Raw genomic sequence first — 27786 nt, 5'->3', positions numbered from 1 at the left:
CCACTTTATTTATATAGCACAAATTAAACAAACACAATGGTTTCCAAAGTGCTTTACAACATAAAAAAGAATAAAACTAAATAAATAAATAACACAATAAAAACAATTAAAAAAAACACAATAAAAGATTAAAATAGTAAAAATATGCACGTATACACATAAAATAAAATCACATAAAATCAACACTCTACATGGTGTTAAAAGCCAAAGAAAAGAGGTGGGTTTTAAGAAGTGATTTAAAATGAGCCAGTGAGGAGGCCTGCCTAATGTGTAGCGGCAATTCGTTCCACAGTTTTGGCGCTGCAACGGCAAACGTTCGATCCCCTCTGAGCTTAAGCCTAGCTTTAGGCACCGTCAGGAGCAGCTGGTCAGCTGACCTGAGAGATCGGCGAGGGGTGTAGGGATGCAGAATGCAGAAAAAGTAGAGACAATTGTAGACGAAACTGAAGAGAGATTTTATCTTAGTTTTTATTTTATGCAAAACATTTTAGTCTCGTCTTTTTTCGTCAACAATAATGGATGTTAATTTAGTCTTAGTCAGCGTTTTTGGACAATGGTGCAGTCTCGTCATCGTCTCGTCTTAGTCATGGAAAAAAAGGTCGTTGACGAACATATTTAGTCTCGTCTCGTCTGACGAAATTAACACTAAACAGAACACAGCTCATATGGAGGAACCCCTCTGCCTAAGGCCAGCCGGGTAGAGACAGAAAAGAGATGTCCTCTGGAGGGACGGTTTTGAAGAAGACTCATTCCAGCTCCAGCATGGATCTGATGGAGTCTCTGGTCTGACTGTGAGCTTTACAGTCGACAGCTTCATGTTTTATCTTCAGCTGCTTTTAAATCATCTTTTAGTCTCTAAACTCACCTGTTCCTACAGTTCACCACCACTTCTACAAACAGGAAACACTCACCAACCAATTACCAATGACAGATAAAGCAGCTGCTGCTCGCTCCAACACAATAAATATGTGGATGAAACAGGAGTAAAAACATCTGGAATCTACTGTTTCTACAGAGACAAGAGAAGACATGGAACAAACATCTACACAACAACAGGAAGGACTGTTGATGCTGGCAGGTTGACATGTGTCTCAATCATTCATGAGGGACTGGACTTGATTTGTTGGAGCTCTGTGAAGAGTTGAAGTGCAGCTCTGTTGATGGTCTTAAATGGAGACCATGTGGATGAAGCTCTCCTCTCCACCTCCCAGTAACATGGTCCAGTCAGAGTCTGCTTCAACCTCTGGATCATCAGGACACAGCTCATCCTCTCACAACACACACCATCCTGTTTAGTGCCATGGGTTCCACCTGTAGAGAGGAGGAGAAAGAAGAGAGGAGGTAAAGGAGTGTTTCCAGAGTCTCCCTTCATCATCACATCCAGTAGAAAGAGCATCAGGGACTTCAGTCCTGTTCAGAGCAGCAGTGGAGCAGCTGTGGAGCTCAGCCAGCTTCCTTTCAGCTTCATGTTAACGTGTTGGAGTGAACACACACAGACCTGCAGAGACTTTTAGCATCAAGTCTGTTTCCTCTGCAGATTTGACTAATAAACTGCTGAGAGTCCTGAACGCTTCATTACTGCACCAACACTTTAGTGATGGATTTACTGCTGCTCCATTTAAACAAAGATCAGCTGACTAATAAACATGGAGGCTGTCATTGAAGAGATCTGATCAAACTAATGACACATGTGATGACTCTGCTCATGGTTACTAAATGTAATGCTGGTTCTGTGATGTGAAGGCTTCAGTCAGACTGATCTCAGAGCTGTGATCAGTTGTTGATCAGATCTGATGAATGACCACCACTGTCTCTATACATCTTGGAAGGCTGTCAGCTGGAATCCAGCTTTATTTCCTGGACACATCAACACAACAACAACAGTCGTCTTCACATCAACTCAAACACATGATCACAACAAGCTTCTGGCTCATCTGATTGGCTGACTGTTGTCTCTCTCTCTGTCTTCCTGTCCAATCCTGAAGCCTGTCTCCATTCTCCTCTCACAGCTTCACTGAGAAGCTGCAGGTTTACAGGAAACACTGGATCTTTGATACTAACTGTGTTTAGGACAATACTGATGAAAGCAGCATGGACTGACTGGAACCCTCTACTCACCTCAGAGTCTCCAGTTTATAGTCTGGACTCTTCTCAAGATCAAGAAGCTGCTTCACATCTGAATCCTTCAGGTTGTTTCTACTCAGGTTCAGATGTTTCAGATGGGAGGGGTTGGACTTCAGAGCTGAGACCAGAGAATCACAGCTGATCTCTGACAACCTGCAGCTCCACAATCTGAATAAAGAATAAAAGATGAAATGATTGATGATCAATCAGATGTGTTGAGGTTTTAAATGTGTCCTCATCAATGTGTGTGTTGACCAGGAATGAAGCTCAACATTATACAGTTATTTAAATGAGTTTGTATTTGTCTTCATTTTGAGGAACAATAAAGTTTTACATAAAATACATTAAATTCAGTTAGTGATTAAACATATCAGATAGGGCTGGGTGATATATCACATTAATAAATATATGGATCTATGTTTTAATGTGATACGGTATTTAAACTATATCTCGTATATGGATATAGTTCAAATTAGCGCTGTGATCCTTGCTCCATCAAGCTGCTGACCCGGAGCTCTCTGCACTGCTCCCCCCGTCCCTCCTCTTTCATGCACAGAGGAGGAGCAACAACGTCTGCAGAGTGTGTGGAGGAGAAATTGGTTAGTAAAAGAAAAAGCAGTGGCTCAGTGTTGGGATCTGAACCTGGTGGTGAGCTATGGATGCTCACCACGCATAATCAAGTTAACCACATGGCTGCCTTTGTCTTGGAAACAAAGGGAAGCACCAGAACTCTATGTCCCACAATCCTCCAGGTGTGAAAAACTGACCAAGCAGTTCACTGGCTGACAGTGGCATGTGACTTATGAGGTCATCAGGTCATATAAAATGCACCGTTTGGCCTTTGTTCTCTCTCTTATTCTCTACTCTTCCACCTCTTCAACTCCACACCTCCACGTGGAGACCCCCATGCTGCTTGGCTGCAGCTGGGTGCCAGGCCTGTTCTCCTTACAGCAGCGAAGCGAGATCCTGCTGAGGAATCTACACCAGGTCTTTTAAGCCAACAAACAGAAGGTTTGCAGGCTAAACTCTCAAACAACAGGAGCCACACGGCTAGTTAGCACCGAGCTGCTAACAAGCCACTTCAAAGGACTTCAAGGAGCGGCCAGTTTCCCTCCAACGTCTGCCATCAGGAACACACAGCAAGGACTTCAATTTTTCCCAGCTCGGCCCTTCCATCAGCCAGCTTAAGGAGCAACACACCAGAAATGGACTTTCCACCAACTGGTAGTATGACCTGGGCCTAGTTAAGCTAAGCAAAGCATAGAACTTAAACTTTGATTGAATGTGATATTTGTGTTTATAGAGTTGTTTATAGTATAGTGGTTTGATGTTAGTTGAGATTGTGCAACACATAGACTCAGGGTCTTGCATGTTTAACTAACCACTCTTCCTCTAACCTGGCACCTCATAAAACCCTTATCACATTCCACACATCTACTGGCCAGCACATGGTCTGAGTGCCCCCACTCAGCCATTGTTTCCTTTGTGTTCAAGACCTCAAGGCCCAGCGGCCATCTTGACACGCCCACAACCGGCGGCCATCTTGACACGCCCACAACCGGCGGCCATCTTGACACGCCCACAACCGGCGGCCATCTTGGTACGCCCACAACTGGCGGCCATCTTGACACACCCACAACCAGCGGCCATTTTGGCACGCACACACACACACCCACACACGTATTGAGTACACTGTAGTTAGCTTGTATGTTACTTTTATTCTTGTTAATAAATGTCTTTTAAACATACCTGTCTGTTTAATGTTGCACAAGAGTGAATACTGCCAACCTCTACACTGTCAAGAACTCCAAATTCCTTCAACTGTAACTAGTTGTTAACGTGGTAATTTTGGTTATAGTTATTAAGTTAATTATTAATCCGAACTCCAAATTGACAATTTAGTATAATTTATGAGACTGTTTTGATTAATTGGCTATCTTTTCCCTTCCTAGAAGGGTGGTGCCCCGAGGTGATCTAGTAATTCAGATCCAATTATTTAATAATAAATAATTATTTTTGATAATTATTCATTATTCATGATAGCCAAACCCCAATACTGAGTGCCTTCATACCCAGGCCCAACACTCAGTAATTTGGAGATGGTTCAGATTCAAAGTGTCAGATGAGCAACAAAATGACGTTATATGCAGAGGTTGAGCTAGACTTTTTAGTTGTCTCTCATTTTGACTGACAGGGTCATAAAAATCCCGTCATAATCGATTTTTAAGCGCTAACAGCTCTCAGACGGTACCGTAGGGTTGAAGTGCTTCGGTCAAGGACCACATTTTGATTTCAGAGGTGGGGGGGACACAAGTATTTTTAATAAAACTCTAATCTTTCAGTTGACTGTGTTTTCTAGTAGTTCTTCTAGTTTTCTATTGCTACTTTTAACTTTAATGTTCCCTTTTTTGGTTTGACTGCTTGTAAAGCATGTAGCAAAACATTATCACCCAATTCTGTGTTTCACCTTGTTAGTCAACTTCACTCCAACTCAGTACCACCAATGTTACACTTATTTATGGAATCTATGGTAAACAGAGCTCATTTCCAAAGCAGCACCCAGTGGTGGGCAGGTCAAACTGGCATCACAGGTGGAGAGAAACTGAATCAAATGTCCATTATTCAGTGGAAGTAGTCAAGTATTACATTTGATTTGAAATTAGTGTCAGAGAGAAGTTTGATTTATCAGCACTTTCAATCAAACTAATAGACTTTCCAAGATTATTGAGAGCTTTGTAAATGATGAGGAGGATCTTGAAGTGGATCTGCTGCTTTATTGGAGCCAGTGAAGGTGTTGCAGGATGGCTGGAACACATTTCTTTGAGGAACTTCCACTTTGACTTGTAAAGAAGTCTCTTATGTCCACTTTTCTTTTTGTAGACATCCTGGCTGCGGCTAATTACCAAACACACATCCACACATGGACACCGATTCAAAGGTTAATGTAAATGAAAGCTCTGATATTCCAATCCTTCTAGCTGACGTGACCCAGGCAGAACAAAGGAACAATTTACAGTAGCAGATTAACAAGGACTCCTGACCGCAGACTAGCAGACCGGTGTGACAGCAAGGTGGAGTGACAGCGGGGACGGCCAATCACACAAGAGACGGCAGAGCCAATGGAGCTTGTGGGCGGGGCTAAACTAAGGGAAACAGGCTTCAGCTTGAGCGGCCGTGCAAAAAACTGCAGTTCATCGAGTGACCGCTTGAGGCTGGCTCCAAAAGGGAGCAGATTGTCTTAGAAATTCGAGAAAAAAGGTTTCAATCTTACGGGGTGGCCACAGTTTTTGAGGTACACTGATATAAAATATATAAAAACGTAGGGATTTTTGTTGGCTTTCAGATGGTGTGGGTTTGATTTGTGTGGGACGTACGGTTTTTCCGTCACAGTTTAAAAAAACGGGCAATGATGGAAAATATTGGGCTAACGCGACCCCTGGTTATATGTAGATAGAGCCATGAACAAGATACAGCAAAGGGTGGAAGCACTTCAAATCTTTTTCACCACCTAAAACAGTGGCACAAACTGCAGTACGAAGAGTGTGTGAAACTGCACGCTGCAGAAGCCCCAGTCGTAAGCCATCCACAACCTGAAAAAGCTCCATATCGGGATATATATCGTATATCGATATTCAGCCTAAATATATCAGGATATGACTTTTGGTCCACATCACCCAGCAGTGTTGTGGGTAACGCATTACAAAGTATCGCATTAGAGTACTCTAATTACTTTTTTCGTGTAACTTGTAATGTAACGTGTTAGTTTCGTGCGTTAAGTAATCAGCATCTTCGTCATTTTTTTAAAAAAGTAATCCGTTACTTTAAGAATTTCTCCAGATAAGGAAAGAAAAATTCCGACTCCAGCTGCTTTCTGTCAGACAGTACTGTGCCACCTGTAGATGTGTCAGTGGAGGAGCAGCGCTGTGATGATGCGTCTGTGACCTGCTGACCTACGTTACCTGTGTGTGTGTGTGTGTGTGTGTGTGTGGGGACAGCTTTTGAATCGTGGAAGTACGCACATTATTTTCAATTCACCAGTGAGAAGGACAAGAACAACATGACGGTCAAACGCTCACTCTGCGTTGGTGAAAAGCTTCTGTCCATGGCAAAAAATTCCACTTCCAATTTAAAAAAATATCTTTTATCCAAGCACCACTCTATCACCCTGGTAGCAAAGCCTGCTGAGGAAGACCACGGTGGTGCACCAGCTGCAAAGCAACAGCGTCTGGGTTTTAGCTCAGCCTCAGCTAAAACTGTCTCTACCAGTGACGTTCACAAGCTTGTGGCCGGTTATGTGGTTGAGGAGATGCTTCCAGTTACAACTGTGGAGTCTCCATCTTTCCCTAAACTAATGAGTAAAATCCCAACGACACGTAACACAGAGGGAACAGTTCCTGACCGAAAAACCTTTGCAAGCTATCTGGACAAATCCTACCTAGATATGGAGAAAGAACTGAAAACAACCTTTGAAGATCTGGAATATGTTTCTAGCACGGCAGACTTGTGGACAGCTAATAATAAGAGCTTCATGGGAATGACGGCACACTGGATACATCCCTTCACTCTGAAGCTGGAGAAAGCTGCAGTCGCATGTAGGCGGGTGAGAGGACGGCACACGTATGACGTAACTACCGGGGAGATTGAACAAATCCATGTGTCATATGGCCTTGGTGGGAAAGTGACAGCCACGGTCACTGACTATGGATCTAGTTTTGTTGAGGCTTTCCAGGTGTTTCACAAAACGGCCTCAGACTCAGAAACAGAGGAGGAGGAAGATGGGAATGAAAGTGTGACTTTGGAGGATCTAAACAATGTACTGTCCAGCTGTGATGGTGATGGCAATGACAGTATGATCAGTCTGAATCTCATCTCCACCACTGACATAGAGAAATGGCTGTCTTCCAACAGTGACACTGGAGCAGTAACAGGAGAGCCATCGCTAAATGTTCAGCACTCTGGACCAAAGCCAGCAGATCAACATTAGCATCAGAAACTGTGGAAACATTCAGCAGGAGAAAGCTGCTGGTTGCCACGACGACCAGATGGACTCTTTTCATAAGGCTTTGTGCAGGGTCATAGACATCCCCATCACTGACCTGCAGAACTTATGCACCCAACTGGGCATCAGGTGCATTACGGACAGGGAGCAGCAGTTTATTAAAGAGTACTGCGTGATTCTCAAAGCGCTGGCCATGGCCCTGGATATTCTTCAAGGGGAGGAGAACTGCTTTGATGGAACTATCGGATCTAAAAGACAGTCTCTCCCGGATGACATCTGGCCTGCCTGATGTCATAGTTGAGGTAGTTGAGCTTTTTTCGTCTGTTTTTTGTTTTTGCTCATATCAAACAAACATTGATGAGATTTACACTGCAGGCTTTAAACTAATTTCAATACGCCTATATCTTGCAGGCCATAAAGAGACGCTTTGCATCCACGCTGGACAGCAAGGAGGCCCTGCTGGCTGCACTGACCATTCCTAAACTCAAACTGCGCTGGGTAAAGGATGAGGCTAAAAAAGACGCTGCCAAGGTGCTGGTTGCTGCCGAGTGCCGTGTGCTGGAGCATCCACTGCTGGAGGAACTGTCACCTGCACCTGTCAATTCAATTTTATTTATATAGCATCAGTAACAATAAAAAACAAAACCCGGCCTGAAACCTCCAGAGCAGCCTGAAGGAGACGGTGGCAGGAAAAACTCCCTTTAACAGGAAGAAACCTTGAACAGAACCCAGCTCATATGGAGGAACCATCTGCCTAAGGCCAGCCGGGTACAGACAGAAGAAAGAGAGAAGAGAACAGCAAGATAAACATCCATCTGTCATAGATACACATATCTGACTAAAGCGTACATGTGGAATCTGATGATACAAACTGATGATGTTACATGACAGTTTGAAAATGGAAGAGGAATCACAGGCAGGTTGGAGAATTGTTCATTCAGCGGAGGAGACGACTTTTTTTCATTTACAGAGGACAGCCAGGTCTCAGAGTCAGTGGACACTCAAATTGCTGAGTATTTTAAGTCAGGTGTGGAGATCGATATGTTCAACAAGTTCCCCAGGATCAAGACAGTATTTCTGGGCTTCAATACTCCACCACCCTCCAGTGCACCCGTGGAGAGGCTTTCCAGCCTCAGGAGTCTCGTTCTTACTCCTCAGAGAAGTCGACTGTCAGACAGACGTTTCTAAAATCTTCTTCTGCTACGTTTTAATCACTACTTTGAAGAGTAAATGGAAGTGGACGATGGTAAAGTGAATTTAGGCTTGTGACACTTGAATAGTATTTTCATAGTTCAGCTATTAGGCTATTTGTCATTTGCCTGTGTGCCAGTGAGCCATTTTATTGTTTGTGTTATTCGGCCTGTTATCATTTTTGTTTGACATAGAGGCAGCTGTAAAAATGTCTGTTAGATCGTTGACTGGTCGTTCATTTTTAATGGATGTGAATCTGCTACCTGTTTACCTCAGATTGTGTTTACTTAAGCTCAATTAAATGCACTTTCATAACTGCATTCAGGTTAAAACTAATTCAGGAGTTTCCTAATCTTGTTAGGTGCTCATATATAGGCTACCTGGGCTGGGTAGGTGTATATGAGTAGCAAACAAAATGAAACTCCTGAGATTTGATCATATGTTCTAACTGATCAAAACATAATTCATGAATAAAACGCTATGTGGCATATTGCTGACTGTCTTTCCTGGTATTGTTATCCTGCAGAGTTCATTTGGTTGGATGACTGACGTTATTCATTGTCAGGACTTCTCTGTGCATTTAAAGGAGGCTGTGTGTCTGTGTCGCTGAGTTGCAGCATGTGTGAGGCGCTGCAAACGGCTTTTAATGTTTGGTAACGCACGAGTACTCTAACGCGTTACTTTTATTCATAGGTAACGCTGTAAAGTAACGGATTACTTTTAATTGATGGTAACGTTGTAACCTAACTAACTACTTTATAAAGTAACTATACCCAACACTGTCACCCAGCCCTAATATCAGATCTACAACAGTAACAGACAGTGAACTCACCCCAGTTCCTCCAGTCTACAGTCTGGACTCTCCAGAAAACCACACAGCTGCTTCACTCCTGAATCCTTCAGCTTGTTGTCTCTCAGGTTCAGATGTTTCAGATGGGAGGGGTTGGACTTCAGAGCTGAGACCAGAGAATCACAGCTGATCTCTGACAAACTGCAGCCAATCAATCTGAATAAAGAATAAAAGATGAAATGATTGATGATCAATCAGATGTGTTGAGGTTTTAAATGTGTCCTCATCAATGTGTGTGTTCACCAGGAATGATTATCAGCAATGGAATCAGCAGCGCATTAGATACCGCCATCTATCCAAAACATTATCACAGAGTTTATAACAAAGTATTAGTTTGTATTATTTACATTTATATTTGATTTATAAACTCACTTCAGACCAAATAGTCGGGGGTCCCGGTACTGTCTGCGGTTGAGCACTAACCGCTTTTAGCCTGTACCAAAGACTTATTGGACCAAAGATGTTTAAATGTTTAAAATAATCTTAAATAAAAAATATATATTAATATCTACGTGGTCCTCTGTTGAGTTCAGTGTTGTAACTAAACGAGAAGTGAGTTATATCAGTAAAGATTCATTTTCCCTAAAGGAAAGATATAGCACACTTGGCCCAAAGCCCAGATTTCCCATTTTCCCGGTGACACTTAAAGGCACCATGCATTTGTGGATCTGTGGATCTGAGCAGCGTGAAAATAGTCTCAAAACTCTGTGTGCGTGCGCAGCCTGATCTGTCCATATCTGCTGATCCGTATGCGTAGGCTTAGACACTCGTAAGACAGGAAGTCTTTTGAAAAGGAAAAGGATGAGCTTTGTGAAGTTGAACCATCTGATTTGTGAATTTGCAAAACAATCACACACGTTCATATAGCTAGGTACACATTAGTGAATGTCATGTTTCACGTGTGGATCATGGAACATGCATTTGTGACCATTTTGAGACTAATTTCACTCCATAAATGAAGCTCAACATTATACAGTTATTTAAATGAGTTTGTATTTGTCTTCACTTTGAGGAACAATAAAGTTTTATTTAAAATAAATTAGATTCAGTTGCTGATTAAACATATCAGATCTACAACAGTAACAGACAGTGAACTCACCCCAGAGTCTCCAGTCTACAGTCTGGACTCTCCAGAAAACCACACAGCTGCTTCACTCCTGAATCCTTCAGGTTGTTGTTACTCAGGTCCAGATGTTTCAGATGGGAGGGGTTGGACTTCAGAGCTGAGACCAGAGAATCACAGCTGATCTCTGACAAACTGCAGCCAATCAATCTGAATAAAGAATAAAAGATGAAATGATTGATGATCAATCAGATGTGTTGAGGTCTGAAATGTGTCCTGATCAATGAGCTGTTCTCTAAAATGAGTAGAGTGACTTTGTCCTTGTGTTATTGTGGATCTTCATCATGTCAGCCTTCTACAGACATCATCCAAACGTCAGCACAACATTCAGACAACTATTCATGTCAACACAGATCAATAAGATGCTGCTGACCTCATTACAGGATCAATATCTCCTCCTCACACATGTTGGACTACAAACTGTTGATTAGTTCTTTGATTCCAGGACCTTCTTCTTCCTGGATTTGGTGTCTCAGGAGGTTTGTGTCATTCAAATGTTAAAGGACAAGTTGACATGTTCAAGTGTGTCTTCCAACAACAGTCACATGTCATATGGACATTACAGAGTTCTTCAGATTCCTGCTGTCCACACTGACTGTGAAGTGGTCTCTTCCTAACACAACTCCACTGTTCAGCTGACACTAATATGAAGCTTCAGCAGTCTGACTGACACTAATCAAAGTTCCTCTTTGAGTTCCTGTCCCTCCACTGCAGCTCAGCAGGAAACACTGTGGAAACACAAAGATACTGACTGGATGTGCTGAAGAACAAGATGAGTTGAAGATCAACTTTACAATCATTCATCCACACAACAACACTGTGGATGTTGTCCTCCATCTTGTCTCATTGGAGTCAGACTAGAAGGGGACGTCTCCACAGACAGTATGGACAGAAAGAATGATTAGTGACACCAAGAACTCTGTTAATGATAGGGGTGGAACGGTCCACACAAGTCACGGTTCGGTCCAACAGGAACAAAGAAACAAAAACTCACACATGTAGAAAACTAGCTTTATTCATTGATTTTGAACAGACACCAATAGAGTGAAAAAACTAAAAACCACCTCCTGTTGTAAAAGTAAAAACTAGAATAAAACATCCAACTAATGCATTAGGAGGGTTCTCATACCATTCATTCATTTTGTTCATACAGAGGAAAAGAAAAAGCACAATTTCTTGTAGGGATAAACTGAGGTAGTCAGGTAGCAACTGGCAACTTGATTAGAAGAAACTAACTCAACTAACTTGTTGCACACACGTTTTTTTTCCTCGCACCAGTGACAGACATATCGGGGTGATGCCGTCTTATGTGCGTTAGCATGTTTGATGTGTTTCCAGCGACGTACCGCACCTCCGCCAAACATCGTCGGCAGACAGTCTTTGTCCGGTCCACCACTCGCGTGCCATCACCGTTATGTTGCACCGGGAAACCAAAGTGTTCCCACACTGGTGATTTAAATGAAGTTGATCCAGTCCGAGTCTGTGATGAAAGGGCGAGGCTGAAGGTAATGGCCCAATATGGAAGCAGACAGGTGAAAGAAAGATGGAGTCTCCACAGGCAACCCGCCTGAGACGACGTCCGACCGACAACTTGTCCCGGTACCGGCAGTGTTCCAGATAAATCCTCACGGTCCCGTGTAGAAACAGCAAGGCTCAGCCACAGAGTTAGCTGCTTTAGCTACGCAGCGGCTAATGCTCCATTCACTTAGCTAGCGAATGCTAATGACGCGAAGAAGCTAGCGAAACGTGCACAACTCCAAAGAAACTTGGAGCAGAAATGTCTCTAGTTGTCCCCAATCAGGCGTAGCTCAGCTGTCCAGGTCCAGAATGTGGAGCAGACAGTCCTCTAGATACTGAAACTACCACTTTATCTCATTACATTACATTACTGCCAGGTGACTCGTCGGCGCTCGTTCCGATCGTCTCTCGTTCTCGTTCATTCTCTAGTTCATTTTTACACTCACTCTCTCTTCCGGTCTGACCCCACCAATCACACACCTGTGACCAATCAGGGACCAGTATTACCCTCTTTCTCCATTGGTACTTCCTCTCTCACCATGAGCTCTTTCAAAATAAAATGAAAGATTTAATAATGCACTTCTGTGTCTTTAAAAAAAACATTTCAAACTTATTTATTACATTTTAAACCATTCATCAAACTATTTCAACCTTCATGAAATGTTATTTTAACACTTTTAATAACAGTTTGAACTAAAACATATGTAACCCAGGTCCCATGTAGTTAAATATAAAGCTAGAGTGGTTAATACTATGAGACTGGGCCTGGGCTCCTTGTAGAAAGATACAACTATTTTATATGTCACTTTTATAACGTATGTAACTCTAATAATATAGGTTACTTTAATCAATGACCACAACTCTACTTTAAATGCAATAATCCTCCTCCTCAGGTATTTATTTACTAAATGAAATAAAATGTAAAGGTTTTGATTGTCCAGTAAAAATAAAATGCAATATGTAAATAAAGAGGTTTTCAAAATAAAATTCTCAGGTTCTCTTGGTTTCACACCTTTCCTTTAACTTCAAGACCAAACTATTTGTAAGATACTCTTCAAACTAACTCTGATCTCTTTAGGATCTTCAAGTCACCCTTAAAACAGTGTGCTTTAATTCACAACTCTAAACTCAATATTAACCTGTGGCCCACACACATTCATTTATAAAACACACTCTATTAATGAGATTTGAACCGTTGCAGGCCTGTTGATGAAGCTTGTGTGCGGTGGGGCCTGAAAACTAGAACTCTAACCCTAACCCTTTACACTAGAACAGTTAGATATAGAACAAGATACAAGCAGACGCATCATATTCACCTCTTCAGGTCACACAGAAGTTTATATCAGGACCAACGAGTAGTCAACCTCCACCACTAAACTTAAATGCTCCCCACACCACCAAGCCTCCGTCTTAGCTCTCTGGTCCATAGCGTCTGTCTCTCTTGTTGCATGCTCACTACACATCACACTAACCTGCACCATTAGTCCCTCACTTACACAATTCATTGACTCTGATGGGCTCGTGACTTTGATAACCAATGACAACACAGGAATGAAATGATTGACGTATGACAGCTAACAGGTTAGGTTACACACGTAAACCACCACCACATTGCAGTCTAATTCACAGACTGTTCATTTAGGTCTCATCAAGTAAGGCCAAAATGGCTTCCATGCTTTCTCCTAAAAAGTTGGTGCACTCCATCTGCTAAGGTGAATCTGTTCCATCCTAGAAACAAAAAACATTTCATGGAGCCACCTCTTAAAGCAAGGCGCTGATGGAGACTTCCAATGAAGTAAAATCAGTTCTTTGGCTGCTACCGTGCCCATTTTGAGAACCTGCTCACAGTGGGAAGGGAGGGTTGATATCCTTCCAGAAGAACCAAAGATAGCCAGGTTACAGTCCGGTTGAATATTTATTTTATATTGCCTAGAGAACCAGTTAAATATGTCGCTCCAAAGGTTGTCCAGTGCTGGGCAGTACCAGAACAAATGTGAGAGTGAACCTTCAGCTCTGTTACATCTATGACACATGGAAGACACTGATCCACATATTCTATTAAGTTTAGTTTTGGAATAATGCAGTCTATGTATGACTTTAAACTGAATGAACTGATATCTGGAGTTCATAGAACACTTCTGTACATTGGATTAGTTGTTTAAAAAATGTAATGGTAAATGAACAGGGAGGTTTTGAAAGAGATACAAGAACCTTGGAAGTGCAACCATTTTAATGGCATTAATGCAGCCAATCATTGAGAGAGGGAGCAACTTCCAGTTTCTAATACTGGCTTTAAGTTCATCCACCATGTCCAAAGAATTCAATTCCAGTAAAAGTTTGGGGTTTCTGGAGATCTTAAGGCCAAGATAATTAATATGAGTAGTAGCTCATTTAAATGGCAAATATTTCAAGAAAGTAGGACACATGTTAGTCAATGGCATGAACTCACACTTGTCCCAGTTAACTGTGTCGCAGACAATCTACTAAATGATTTTCTATAATCCAGGAGGTTGGGAACTGAGACCATTGGGTCTGATAAACAAATCAATAAATCATCAGCATACAGATTAACAAGGCTTTCAGCATCACCAAACTTTACACCATGAATACCTGGGTGACCTCTTATACCTATAGCAAGTGGTCCCAAGGTGATATCAGAAAGAAGAGGAGAAAGAGGGTCGCCCTGCCTCACACCCCGCTGTAACTCAAAGGGCTGAGATGTGTCTGAATTAGTGAGAATAGAAGATACTGGTTTAAGGTCAATTATTTTCACCCATTCAATCAAAATTTCTCCAAATCCAAATTACTTCAGTGTCTTCAGCATGTACGGCCATTCGATCTGATCAAATGTCTTCTGGGCGTCAAGAGATAAAACAGCAGTCTGTGTACTTTATCCTACCACTGAGTAGTGTTGTTTTTGGCGGCCTGTTTTAATTTTAGTTTTAGTCTAGTCTTTGTGTCAAGCTGTCATTTTAGTTTTTATTAGTTTTAGTCATGTTCATACTCTTTTTAGTCTAGTCAAGTTTCAGTCAACTAAAAGTCTGAGCATTTTTTTAGTCAGTCTTATTTTAGTCAGAATTATCCATGACTATTTTCGTCTAGTTTTAGTCAACGAAAACTGATGACATTTAGTCTACATTTAGTCAAGTGCAAAGGCTAGTCACATACGTTTGGCTCACTCGTTTTCAGCTCCAGGCTAACGTTAAAATGAGACACATTCACCACAGCCTCATGAGTTGGCATGAGCTTTCTAAAATAGAAAGTAACGTTACGTTAATGTCTTGACTTACCTCAATTTCTTTATGTAATGCCTTGAGATGTCCCTGCGATTTTGTGGCCGCACTTCTCCCTATTTTTCACCACAAGACATTCGGTTTTATTTTCCACTTCTATGTATTTAAACTTTTTCCAAATGTCTTCTCTTCTTCTTCTACCAAAAAACCCCGGCTGGCCGGCCATCGTTCCCTTTCTCTGTCTCCCGCAGCATCCCCAGGGCCTCGGTGTATCCACGCCGCTGCTGCATCACATCGGGCGTGTAGTCCGGGAAAATAAGCACCTTGTTGCCTTTGTACTCCAGTTGTCGTTCCCTCCGGAGGCCAAGTATGAGCTCCTTCTCCCGATAGAAGTGGACCCTGGCGATGATGGCTTAGCGAGGCTCAGCTCCAGCTGTGGGCGGCGGCCGCAGGGTCCGGTGCGCCCGGTCGATAACCACCGGTGACCCAACGATGTCTTCTCTGAAAAGCTTCGTAATTAATGCCTCGATGAATTCTGTTGGTTTACCCCCTCTTCATGCTCAGGAATGCTGATAATCTTAATATTGTTGTGACGGGACCGGCCTTCAAGGTCATCCATTTTGAACTTGAGCGCGTTGTTCTCGTCCTTCAGGCCAGAGACCGTCTTCTCCAAGCAGGTTATGTGGTTCTCATGATCCAGAACTCGCTCTTCCACCGTTTCAACCTTCTCCAGTAGTTCTCTTTGAGAGCTCTGCACCACCTCTAGTGTTTGCTCTAATTTATCAAACCTGCCGTTGATATGTTCAAGGATCTTGACAGAAACTTTCTCCCAGATTAAAGGCAAATGTTCAGTGTCGCTGTCGCCTGAATCATGACCTAGCCGGCTACCGCTAGCACTGTTAGCATCAACGTTAGCAGAAGCTGAGGAAGGTCCAGGCCACTCGACGTTTTTGGGCGACTTCTTCGGCATGTCGTTGCATAAACATAACTGATTAAGCCCCCAGTGTTCACAGTTTCTCCAGAGGCTGATGAAATTATGTATAAGACTGTCAAAATAATAATTTTACCACTGGCACGGAAGAGCCCCCTGAAAGCACATCTACTCCATGAGCTTCTCACCAGCGCCCCCGGTTTATAAACCGAGAGCTAGCTAGCGTTAGCTATAAACTATCAAAACGGTGTGTTCCCATAGCATTGCTAACGTTGTAAACTGGGGGGTCAGTATTAGTGTCTTTATTGATGCTTGAACGATACACAAGCCTCCAGTCACTAGGTGGCAGCAGAGCTCAAACTGATCAACAGCTGTGTTGCCAGATCTCGTGAGACAAATAAGCAACCAGGCCTGTGAAAACAAGCCCACGGTTCACAGTTTATTTATGTTTTCTCTCCCTGAGCTTCAGGAACTTTATATTTCTCCCAGTCTTTGATATATTTCTTCCCGTATTTCAACCACTTTGTCCCGGGCATTTGTTCCTCAAAACCTCTCCTAAAGCCCACCATCATCCACGCGTATTTTCAATTAAACGTCCTAACTAGAAACAAACAGATTGTCCTGCTCTGCCTCTGATTGGCTCGTACCAGTGGCGGCTGCTGGTCTTTCAAATAGGGGAAGCCCAGTTTTGTAAAATTGGCCAATTATTACATCATTAAATTTAACAGGGTTACTAATTAATTCTCCTTATATTGTATAGGCCTATGTATATAGTTATTATTAGTTAATTACGGAAGCCCTTAACAGCCATGCATTCATACATTTTATTTCCTCCGTTTTCCCGAGATAACGGGATAATTTTCTCGAGATCTCGTGATAATGAAGCTTTGTTTTCCGAGATAACGATATAATTAATTCGAGATCTCGAGAAAACAAAACAATATTGTAGTAGGCTATATTAAATCATTGCAGGAAACATCATTCAGTGCAGCAATGTCAGAGGAGCAGGAGCATATTGATAACCGCGTCACATATCTTTTCAATCAAGGCCTGACACAGGCTGAAATAGCATTATGCCTTGCTATTACAGACAATAGACACCTATCACACTGTCATCATCTCCAGATCAAGAATTAATTATATCATTATCTCGGGAAAACAAATGAAGTTATCTCGTTTGTACTGCCCTCGCAGTGCGTATGCTTGTGCACAGCTAGACAGTCAGCTAACGAATGAAAGTCCTTCAATAAACAACAAGGCTGGACTTTTCTCGTCCTTTAATGAAGTCCTCTTTGTTATTTTTTCTCCCGTAAAACTGAAAATTATTACAGATAGAAACACAACTGTTAAACACTGAACAAGCAAAGCAATGTATAAGTACATTTCAATTAGCATCTCTAATCAAGACAAAATGAATGAGTTAGCATCTGCTGAAAGCTAGCAAAGTACGTTTTTCGCCAACATAAGAAATGAAGTCTCCATCAAACATTCCTCACAAAAATACACAAGCATTTAACAACTGCCTACATATACAGTAACACTTACAGATAATTATTTTCCAAGGCAAAAGCGTCGACAACACAACAATAATGATTAGCGTCTGCTTTGCTCTTCTGAGCTAACTCGACTCAGCGGCGCATGCAGCAGGTAAACACTAGAGGTGGGCGGATCGATCCAAATATCGATAATATCGATACCAACGTTGGTATCGAGATTGATCGATACCAATGTAATGAGATCGATACTTAAGTTTCAGTTTCTCTCGTTTCATTAAAGAAGCGACCCGACTCTGTTTGTCTAGATGCCGCTGCTGTCACAGAGCAGATCAGGCTCTTTTGCTCCTCCTCCCCCTCGCGTGTGTTTGTTGTAGGCTACTGTCATGTGACTCCGCAGCGCCAGGTGACCGAACACCGCCCACCGCTACCAGTTCGGCCAGCAGCAACGCATTACACACAACGAGAGAAAGAATAGGGCTGTTTGGTTATATTTTCGGGCCGAAAATGAAACGATAGCAAGTTGTGCTATTTGTAAAAACGTGGTAAGATACAATGGTAACACAACAAACTTGTAAAAGCATATAGACATTTTTAAAATCCCCGCCCACTTGGTCTCTACAGATCGCATATGACGAAAAAAAGTGCACTAAAGGGGAGAAATGTTGTCTTATTTTTGTATTGTATTGTACTTCCTAAACACGTCCTTACATTATTTATAATATTTGTTGTGGAGTGATCATTTTCTAAACTTTAAACTAAACTCTAAACTAAACTTTGTTTATTTAAGAAAAGAAAATCCAGAAACGAGTTCAATGAAGGGAGAGATTAAGTTTTTATTGTAGTTTCTGAACATGCCTGAAAAATAATTTGAATTGATTTTATTTAAACTCGAAAAATCATTGAGGGTTTAGCCCTCATTTACAATGATGTCGAGTAAACACACATATAACACATATACAATATCATGAAAACTAGTAATTAAAAACAAGGGCATGAAAATACAAAATGATCTTTAAGCATAACTTTAAAATTATCAAGAGAAACAAATGAATCAAGTTTAAGGCTGAGTTGCAGGGTATTCCAAGATGAGGGAGCACAATAACTAAAGGCAGTTTTACCAAGCTCAGTGCGCACATGTGGAACTTGCAGCGATAGCCTGCTATTCCGAGTTTGGTAGGGGTTGGAATACCCAACTAAAAGGGAAGAAATATACATAGGGAGCTTTCCGGTTAAGGCCTTATAAATAAACAAAAAGAAATGCATATCCCTTCTATGAGATAAGGAAGGCCACCCAACTTTTTCATATAAAATGCAATGATGAGTACTGTAAGCTTCATCTGTGATAAACCTAAGAGCTGAATGATAAACGGTGTCAAGAGCTTTGAGAGTAGTGACAGACGCATGCCTGTAAATCACATCTCCATAGTCCAGAGAAGAAAGAAAAATAGCTTCAACAATCTTTTTCCTACAAAAAACTGGGAAAAGGCCTCTATTTCTAAACAAAAATGACAATTTCTGCCTCAATTTACCTACAAGACTGTCAATGTGATTTTTGAAAGTAAGTTTTTCATCCAGCCAGATCCCCAAGTATTTGTAATGTGAAACTCTGTCAATATTGGCCCCTTTTAAAGTAGAAATGTTATTGCAGCTAACATCTCTAGATTTAGTAAAAAGCATATACTTAGTTTTATTTGCATTCAGCATGAGCTTAAGACTGTTAAAAGCATTTTGCAGAACATTAAAAGACTGCTGCAATTGTTCCATGGCCAGGTACGCAGAGTCAGCAATACAATACAGAATTGTATCATCTGCATAGAGATGTACAGAGCAGTTTGATAGTAGAGGGATTATGCTATTAATGTATAATGTAAAAAGAATTGGACCTAGAACTGAGCCTTGTGGGACTCCCTTGGTTAATTGCAGGGGTTCTGACTGAACACTCCCCAATTTCACAGAATGGTGTCTGTCTGATAGGTAGCTCTGAAACCATTTACATATATTTACATTGAAACCAATGCTAGGTAGGATTTGTAAAATAATTTGTTTTTATTTGTCCTCAAGTGATCATTTTGTTTCTGAACAAAACTTTTATTGTGATAAGTAAACACAACACGGCACAACATAGCTGGAAATGAAATGAAAGAGCGCTCACACCAACGCGGTTTCTCTAAACCAAAGAAAGGAGCTCTCACTCTGACGCGGTTTCTCTAAACCAAGAAATATAGACTTTTTAGACTTTTAACCTGCTCAATTATTAACTTATTTAACTTAACATTTTAACATTTTAAGGCAGCACATCGTTATCTCGGGAAAACGGAGGAAATAAAATGTATGAATGCATGGCCGTTTAGGGCTTCCGTACATAATGAAAATATCTGCTTGACAATTTATTATGGATCTGGGAACAAGCCTAAATAAGCAACTACACTTTAGAAACAAGACCCAAAAAAACACGACCTGTGACTACCAATATTTGTAAGAGACTTTACAGGAAAACAAGCCCAAAGTCACTTATAATAAGCTGACTTGGCAACGCTGTCAACAGGCTGCCTGTTCAACCCAGTAGAAGAAGAACACAGGAACACAGGTGTAGAGCTGATGGAGGGTATCAGAGGGTATTTATCTTTAGAACTGTGTTCATGTGCATAGATCACCTTTTTACTAAATATGAAGCGACTGGTCTAATTCTAGGCTCAGTTTGTCAGTCCCCTGTGAATTTCCATGGATTGATAACAGGCACCTTCAGCATCAGCATCAGGTCAACAGGTATCACCAACAGGCAGCTCATTTTATGAGCACATCATTGACTTTCCTTCTCTAGTCCGATGCTCTAGTCATGTCCCATCATGTCATGTCTTTTACGTCTTGTCATCCGAGGAGGTTAAAAAAGTAACGAGCCTGTTTTTACAATGTAAGGAGTAGAAAGTACAGATATTTGTGTACAAATGTAGTAAAAGTAAAAAGTCGTCAGAAAAAGAAATACTCAAGTAAAGTACAGACACCTGAAAAATCTACTTAAGTACAGTAACAAAGTATTTGTACTTCGTTACTTCCCACCTCTGGTGATCACGTTATCACTTCCTGTTCAACCACAGGAACAAGCTGTTACAGCTGATGAATGAATGAATGAACACTTCTACTTTACCAGTTATGGGCTCATTGTATTGATGTAGACACAACAGCAAAAACAAAAAGGCACTCTCTCCAGAGGAGCAGCTCAGCTACTAAGGGCAAACGGGCTGTTTCCTGAGCAACAATAGCCCGTACCTGTGCACGTCTGATGACTGAGGAGATACCTGCTGATGTTCAGGAACATGATGCTCCTTCATTTAAACTCTTTGAGCTCCTTTTCTATCTGACAGTCCTGACAAGAGAACTCATCTAAACTGGATCTCCATTCTTCAGAAGCCTGAGAAGAAAATAAATGAAAACTCACATCAGAGTCTCCAGTTTACAGTTTGGACTCTCCAGTCCAGCAGACAGATGCTTCACTCCTGAATCCTCCAGGTCGTTGTCCCTCAGGTTCAGATGTTTCAGATGGGAGGGGTTGGACTTCAGAGCTGAGGCCACGACTTCATAGTGACTCTCTGAGAGTCCACAGTTAGAAAGTCTGTCATGAGACAAATAAATAAAATCTGTTATAATGGAAGAAGACATTTCTATGAACATGATGGGTTTGATGAGTGGACAGTTGGACACATCCTGTTGGACATTTTGTCTCCACATCAGTGGTTCAGCTCATCTTCTCTGACTGTGTTTGACAGGAAACAATCATTCTCATCATCTCTCTCAGACCTTTGTTTAGTTGAATGTGCAGATGAACAGAATAAAACAGAAACCTGTCCTGCTGAACTTAAAACTGTATAAATTAATATAAAACAATAGAAAGCAGAACATTCCTCTTGTAATAGTGCAATAAGAAAAGTGCAAACAGAAAGTGTGAGGAAAAGTTGTTGCTTTGTTGTCTTCTGGTATCTTCTTCACAAGCAACAGTACCTCGACCAATGAGATGAGAGGGATTCCTGCTGTCAGCTCATTGGTCACAGAGCAGGAGACGGCCTGGGAATAAGTTTACCGTAAATGTTCATATAAAGCGTCCTGTTATTCATTCATTCCATTGACATTTTACACTATTTTGGATTCTCACGGTAATACGGGACAAAGTGCGTCCTGTTTCAGCTCAATATTATATATTATATTATTACTGTTTCTTTTTATGAATTGCTGTTTCTTTTATGAATGTATGTACGGTGTCCTTGAGTGCCAAGAAAGGCGCCTATAAATAAAATGCATTATTATTATTATTATTATAATATGGGAAGTGTACTTTCGTTTCTAAATATGGGACGATTCCGTCTTTCAAGGGACGGTGGACAACCCTAATCTGATCCCATCATGAGGACATCTGGATGAGACAAACATCTGGACTGTCTTCACTGTTTAATGGACTCTGGATCTTTTGACTGAGTTCAGCTCAGTGAACAGTTCCAGTTGGAAAGATGATCTCTGCTGTCGACCTGCTGCCGTCAGCTTCAGTCCACAAGTGGAACATTTAGTCTTTAGTCCAACACAAATGAAACCCATCACTTGACAACCTCAGACCTGGACATCATTCAGTATGAACATGGTGAAATATTTCCATGCGGAGGACACAGGACTGGCTCAACTTTAGTTGTTCAGCACAAACACAATGAACAAACAAAGTTGAATTCTTTTCACCATCAAGTCATCACAAAGATGTTCTCAGGGTTTTATCTGTCAAACTAAACTCTGACCTTTGTGTGTTTCAGATCTCTTTAACAAGTCAGACTTCTACCGTTTCGCTCTTATATATTCAGACCTCTGAGCATTTCCTGCTTCAACTCTTCTCTACAGCAACAAGACAGGAAACAAATAGAAAGAAAGACGTAAAAACAAGACCATGTGACTCGACTTCTCTCCTTAAAATGAAACGTTGAACTCAGTCAATAAAATGCTCCATTGATGGGTCAGTCTCTGTGTGGGATGATCAGTAGTTTACGGTGGCTCATGTTGATCTTAACAAGCTTTAGATAGATGTTGATGTGGAGCCACTTCACTGACTTCAGGATTATTCTGTACTCTAGAAACAGCCTTCAATATCCTCTCATCATTGTAACGTGAGGCCTCAGAGGCTGCTTCAGCTAAACTAACTTACTGATGGAGAGAATAAGAAGACAGAGAAATAGAAAGAAAAGAGTCAATAACTAGAAGAACAGCTTTAAACAGCTGGAGAACATCTGGGACTAAATACAACTGACTGTGATGTTTGCAGTGAACAAGTGGAACACTGTTTGAAGAAGAATGAGAACGTCTGAAGAACTAAACTACTAATCTCCACTGATTGATTCTGTTAATGATCACATCAGGACTCACCGAAACTTTCTGCAGTTCCTCACAGCTGGGATCAGTCTCCGTCGTCCCTCATCTGATGTTTTGTAATGATCCAGGTTGAACTCATCCAGAACCTCCTCTGACATCTGCAGCATGTAGGCCAGAGCTGAGCAGTGGATCTCAGAGAGTTCCTTCTCTGATCTGTTCTCTGACTTCAGGAACTCTTGGATCTCCTGATGAACTGAGAGGTCGTTCATCTCCATCAGACAGTGGAAGATGTTGATGCTTCTGTCAGGAGAGATTTTATCAGTGTTCATCTTCTTCAGGTTGTTGATGGTTCTCTGGATGATTTCTGGACTGTTCTTTCTATGACCTAGTAGACTCCCTAAGAGTCTCTGGTTGGACTCCAGAGAGAGGCCATGAAGGAAGCGAACTAACAGGTCCAGGTGACCATTTTTACTCTCCAGGGATTTAATCATGACTATGTTCAGAAATTCATCCAGAGGTGAGTCATTGTAGTTATCTTCCAGGAAGTCCTCCAGCACCTCTGTCTTCCTGTTGGTGAAACAGTGGATCATGTAGACTGCAGCCAGAAACTCCTGAACGCTCAGATGGACGAAGCAGAACACCTTGTCCTGGTACAGTCCTCTCTCCTCTTTAAAGATCTGTGTGAACACTCCTGAGTACACTGAGGCTGCTCTGATATGGATGCCACACTCTGTCAGGTCTGATTCATAGAAGATCAGGTTTCCTTTCAGCAGCTGATCAAAAGCCAGTTTTCCCAGAGACTCAATCATCTTCCTGCTCTCTGGACTCCAGTGTGGATCTGTCTCAGCTCCTCCATCATACTTGACCTTCTTCACTTTGGTCTGAACCACCAGGAAGTGGATGTACATCTCAGTCAGGGTCTTGGGCAGCTCTCCTCCTTCTCTGGTTTCCAACACATCCTCCAGAACTGTAGCAGTGATCCAGCAGAAGACTGGGATGTGACACATGATGTGGAGGCTTCGTGATGTCTTGATGTGGGAGATGATCCTGCTGGCCTGCTCCTCATCTCTGAATCTCTTCCTGAAGTACTCCTCCTTCTGGGGGTCAGTGAACCCTCTGACCTCTGTCACCATGTCAACACAGTAAGGAGGGATCTGATTGGCTGCTGCAGGTCGTGTGGTTATCCAGAGGCGAGCAGAGGGAAGCAGGTGCCCCCTGATGAGGTTTGTCAGCAGCACATCCACTGAGGTGGACTCTGTAACATCAGTCAGGATCTCAGTGTTGTGGAAGTCCAGAGGAAGTCGACACTCATCCAGACCGTCAAAGATGAACACAACCTGGAACTCTTCAAAGCTGCAGATTCCTGCTTCTTTGGTTTCAGTAAAGAAGTGATGAACAAGTTCCACCAAGCTGAACTTTCTCTCTTTCAACACATTCAGCTCTCTGAAAGTCAATGGAAATATGAAGATGATGTCCTGGTTGGCTTTGTCTTCAGCCCAGTCCAGAGTGAACTTCTGTGTTAAGACTGTTTTCCCAATGCCAGCCACTCCCTGTGTCATCACTCTTCTGATTGGTCCATGTCTTCCAGGTGAGGCTTTAAAGAGGTCTTCTTGTCTGATGCTTGTTTCTGGTCTGTGTGGTTTCCTGGATGCTGTTTCAATCTGTCTGACCTCATGTTCATCATTGACCTCTGCAGTCCCTCCCTCTGTGATGTAGAGCTCTGTGTAGATCTCATTCAGAAGGGTTGAGTTTCCTGCTTTAGCAATCCCCTCAAACACACACTGGAACTTCTCCTTCAGAGTAGATTTAACTTTACGTCCACAAACTGCAGCAACAAGTCCTGAATGAAGAAACAAGAAATAAGATGAATGAATAAAGTCTCCAGTAAATATTCCAACATGTCATTGCTCTAAAGAATGAGTGTGTGAATATATCTTGGTTCATCTCTGGAGACATTAGTAAATGTCACATTTCTCCAGCAGCTTCAATGTTTAGAGAAATCCTCTTACTGCTCTGCAGACAGTCAGCCAGCTCCTCCTGCTTCATTCTCCTCAGGAAGTTCATTGTGATTTTCAGGACTAAATCTCTGCTGCTCCTCCTCTGCTCTTCATCCTCACCCTCCAACACGTCCTCATCCTCCCTCTGACTCTCTGAGCATTCTGGGTAATCTGGACTCAGAACCTTCTGGATCTTCTTCAGCTGGTTCTTCACAAAAGTGATGATGTTGTCCTCCAGCAGCTGGAACAGAATACCATATGAATGACACAAGCAGACTGAAATCATTGAGACAAACATCAGATCCATGTTGGACACACTGACAATCCACTGGTCTACAAAGTGCAGCATGGAGATGACGGAAAGTAGTTGTTGTACATGTACAGACCAGAAAGATGGAGTCCAGCTGTGTCTGATGCTGCTGGGCAGACTGACCACTGAGAACCTCTGAGCTCTGCTGGTGGACTCTGTGGACCAATCATCAACAATTAGCTCTCATCATGTCCGTCCACACAGAGACAAACACAAGGTAAATGTCCCTGGAGTGGTATGTGGATGTGAAGAGTGAATCAGATGAGTCTCTGTAGTGGTAAAGGTTTACTAGTCCTGCTGATCCCACTGACCATCAACAGCTCAGTCTGCAGCTGTTTCATAAAGCTTTGCCTCCCTGATGAATCAGCTGGAGAAGGAACCCAGAGCCAGAGACTGAAGACTGTAAAACGTCCACCAGTCCACAGTGAGTGACTGACAGGCCATTATCAGCCACACAGAAAACAAAGCAGACAGAAACATTAAGAAACCTCAGACTCTCTGACTGATCATGTTAGAGATGATAATCCTAGCGAGGCACATGTTCTTCACCTCAGAGCCATCAGCTGTTTCTTTGTCTCCTCAAACATATTTCACTATTTCAACTTTGGACACAAAATAGCCTGGATGTCCTTCCCCCCAACTCATCCTGAGTTTATCTTGTCTACGACTCAAACAAGGTCTTCAGGTCAGGACTCAGCTGTCCACCTACACCTGAAGGACAAGGGACAACAATGTCCACATGCTCTGAACATCTGAGGAGTCTCTGGACATTAATGGATCATCAGAGAACCACCAGGTTCATCAGAACAGGTTCCTCCAGGTCCAGGTCCAGGTGAGTATCAGGTCATTAACAGACTCTAGTCATGTGACCTTCAGGTGATAAAAACCTAAACTCCCCACCCGTCATTTAGAGCTGAACACTTGGAGGAAACGTCTTCTAGTCCAGACGTCTTTGTCTCAGTTTAGTTTCTGGACATAACAATGTTGACTCTTCCAGGAATAAACCAAAGGTCACGAGTGTCCATGAAGACTAGAACGTAGATGAAGCAGGAGTTTTTATTCTCCAGCTCCACTTCCTCTGCAGCGTTACAGCTGATGAGTTTCATCTGAGTCTCTACCATGAAGAAGACCTGCAGGCCGAGGCCTCAGACGTGGAGCTGCTGACTCTCTTCCTCAATGTTTCATACTAATGTGCAGACTGTGTCTATATGAACTCTGGTTAGCTAAGCATTAGTTTAGCTCCTCCTCTCCTCAGACACATCTCATCTTCTCTCTCTCTAGTCCACAGTCAAACACAATGAAGACTTGTCTCCATGGAAACAGACTGAACAGCTGATTAAAGACTGAAGACACTACTCTGCTTCAAAGATCAGTCTCTTATCTGTCTCCTCCTCTAAGGCCTGACACTTACTGTGTCGGCCATTTTAGAAGATGTTTGTAAAATAAGCAAGAATTCAGCAAGTTACTCAAACCATGTGACTTGTATAAAGTTAGTGATTGTTCTACTGTATATCTATATGTTGTCTATCTTCTTCTTCCAGTGTGTCTGTGTTGTTTTAGATCAACATCTGTTTATCTTCTGAGGAAACATCTACAACATCTAAGCAGCAGAGATGAAACAGACATGAGCAAGTCAACGTTTATTTATCCTCAGCTCCTCAAGTCAGACAGATTTACTGACACTTTACCTCTCTGGACCAGAACCACGTCCTCCTTTAAAATGAACAATAACTCCCTTGGACCGGTCGCTCTTCAAGGACACACAGCTGGGTTGATGGTGATCAGACTCTGGTGTCTGACGGGTCCTGATAGAAAAACATCACTGATTAAATTAGATCAATTATTCAGGAAAATTGTCTTTGATTAAAATCCTTTAATTCTGATGAAATATTAACAACTTACCTTGGCCACTGTTTAATATCAGTAATAATTACTTTGGACCGGTCACTATTAAAGGATACACAGCGGGCTCCAGGTCCAGATCCAGATCCAGATCCAGGTCCAGGTCCAGGTCCAGGTCCCTCCAGTCTGTCCTCTCTCTGGTCCATGCTGCTGAAACACTAATCATTCATGTTGTAAACAGATCAGCTGATCCTCCACTGATTGGCTCTTATTCATCAGCTGCTGTACTTCTACTATCCGTCCACTAGATGGAGCCATGGAGGACACACATGATGCGTTCACTGACACTGAGACTTTCAACAAACTCAGGTCCATCATGATCAACGTATATATTTTATACTATCTTCCAGTTCATAGACTTTCTATATTTTATACAGACATTAAATATCTTGTATATATTTTAGACACATTCTTCATATACTAGTAAACCTTCTGTTCATTTATTCCTTTTGTATTCTGTCTTGTAACATGTTGTGGTGTCTTGTCAGCAGATATGTAGCACAGTCCCAGCTAGCAAAAATTGTGCGGTCCGCAATCGGCCCCATTAAGGCTAAAACACTCGGCCGATCCTCGGCGTGAATCTAGGTCCGATTGCTCTGCGAGCGCTCGGTTTTAACACGACCCGATTGCGGAACCCCGAGTGAGAGGACGTAAAGCCTCCCTCCAATCCAGTTCCTTGTTTATACTTATTAAAAGTTATTTATTAATAAATAAAAGTTTTTTTTTTTTTTTTTTTATCTAGTCAGGTTAATACTAGCCTGGGTGTTCCCAT

The 27786-nt window shown here is 42.0% G+C and overlaps 1 protein-coding gene across 1 annotated transcript; it reads right to left on the bottom strand.

The window, feature by feature from the left end:
• On the bottom strand, positions 1-27786 carry LOC311509901 (protein NLRC3-like; the record flags this gene model as incomplete). Its single annotated transcript, XM_084575341.1, has 10 exons — positions 1-1311; positions 2119-2292; positions 9147-9320; positions 10264-10437; positions 20902-21075; positions 22860-24645; positions 24815-25043; positions 25189-25267; positions 26801-26917; positions 27773-27786. The coding sequence occupies 10 exons, from the start codon at positions 27784-27786 to the stop codon at positions 1293-1295; spliced, it is 2940 nt and encodes a 979-aa protein (XP_084431467.1). The 3' UTR covers positions 1-1292.

The sequence above is a fragment of the Chelon labrosus genome, assembly GCF_963514085.1.
Source record: "Chelon labrosus genome assembly, contig: SCAFFOLD_31, whole genome shotgun sequence".
NCBI lineage: Eukaryota > Metazoa > Chordata > Actinopteri > Mugiliformes > Mugilidae > Chelon > Chelon labrosus.
The sequence above is the reverse complement of the archived record's forward strand: the minus strand, read 5'-3'. Positions and strand labels throughout refer to the sequence as shown.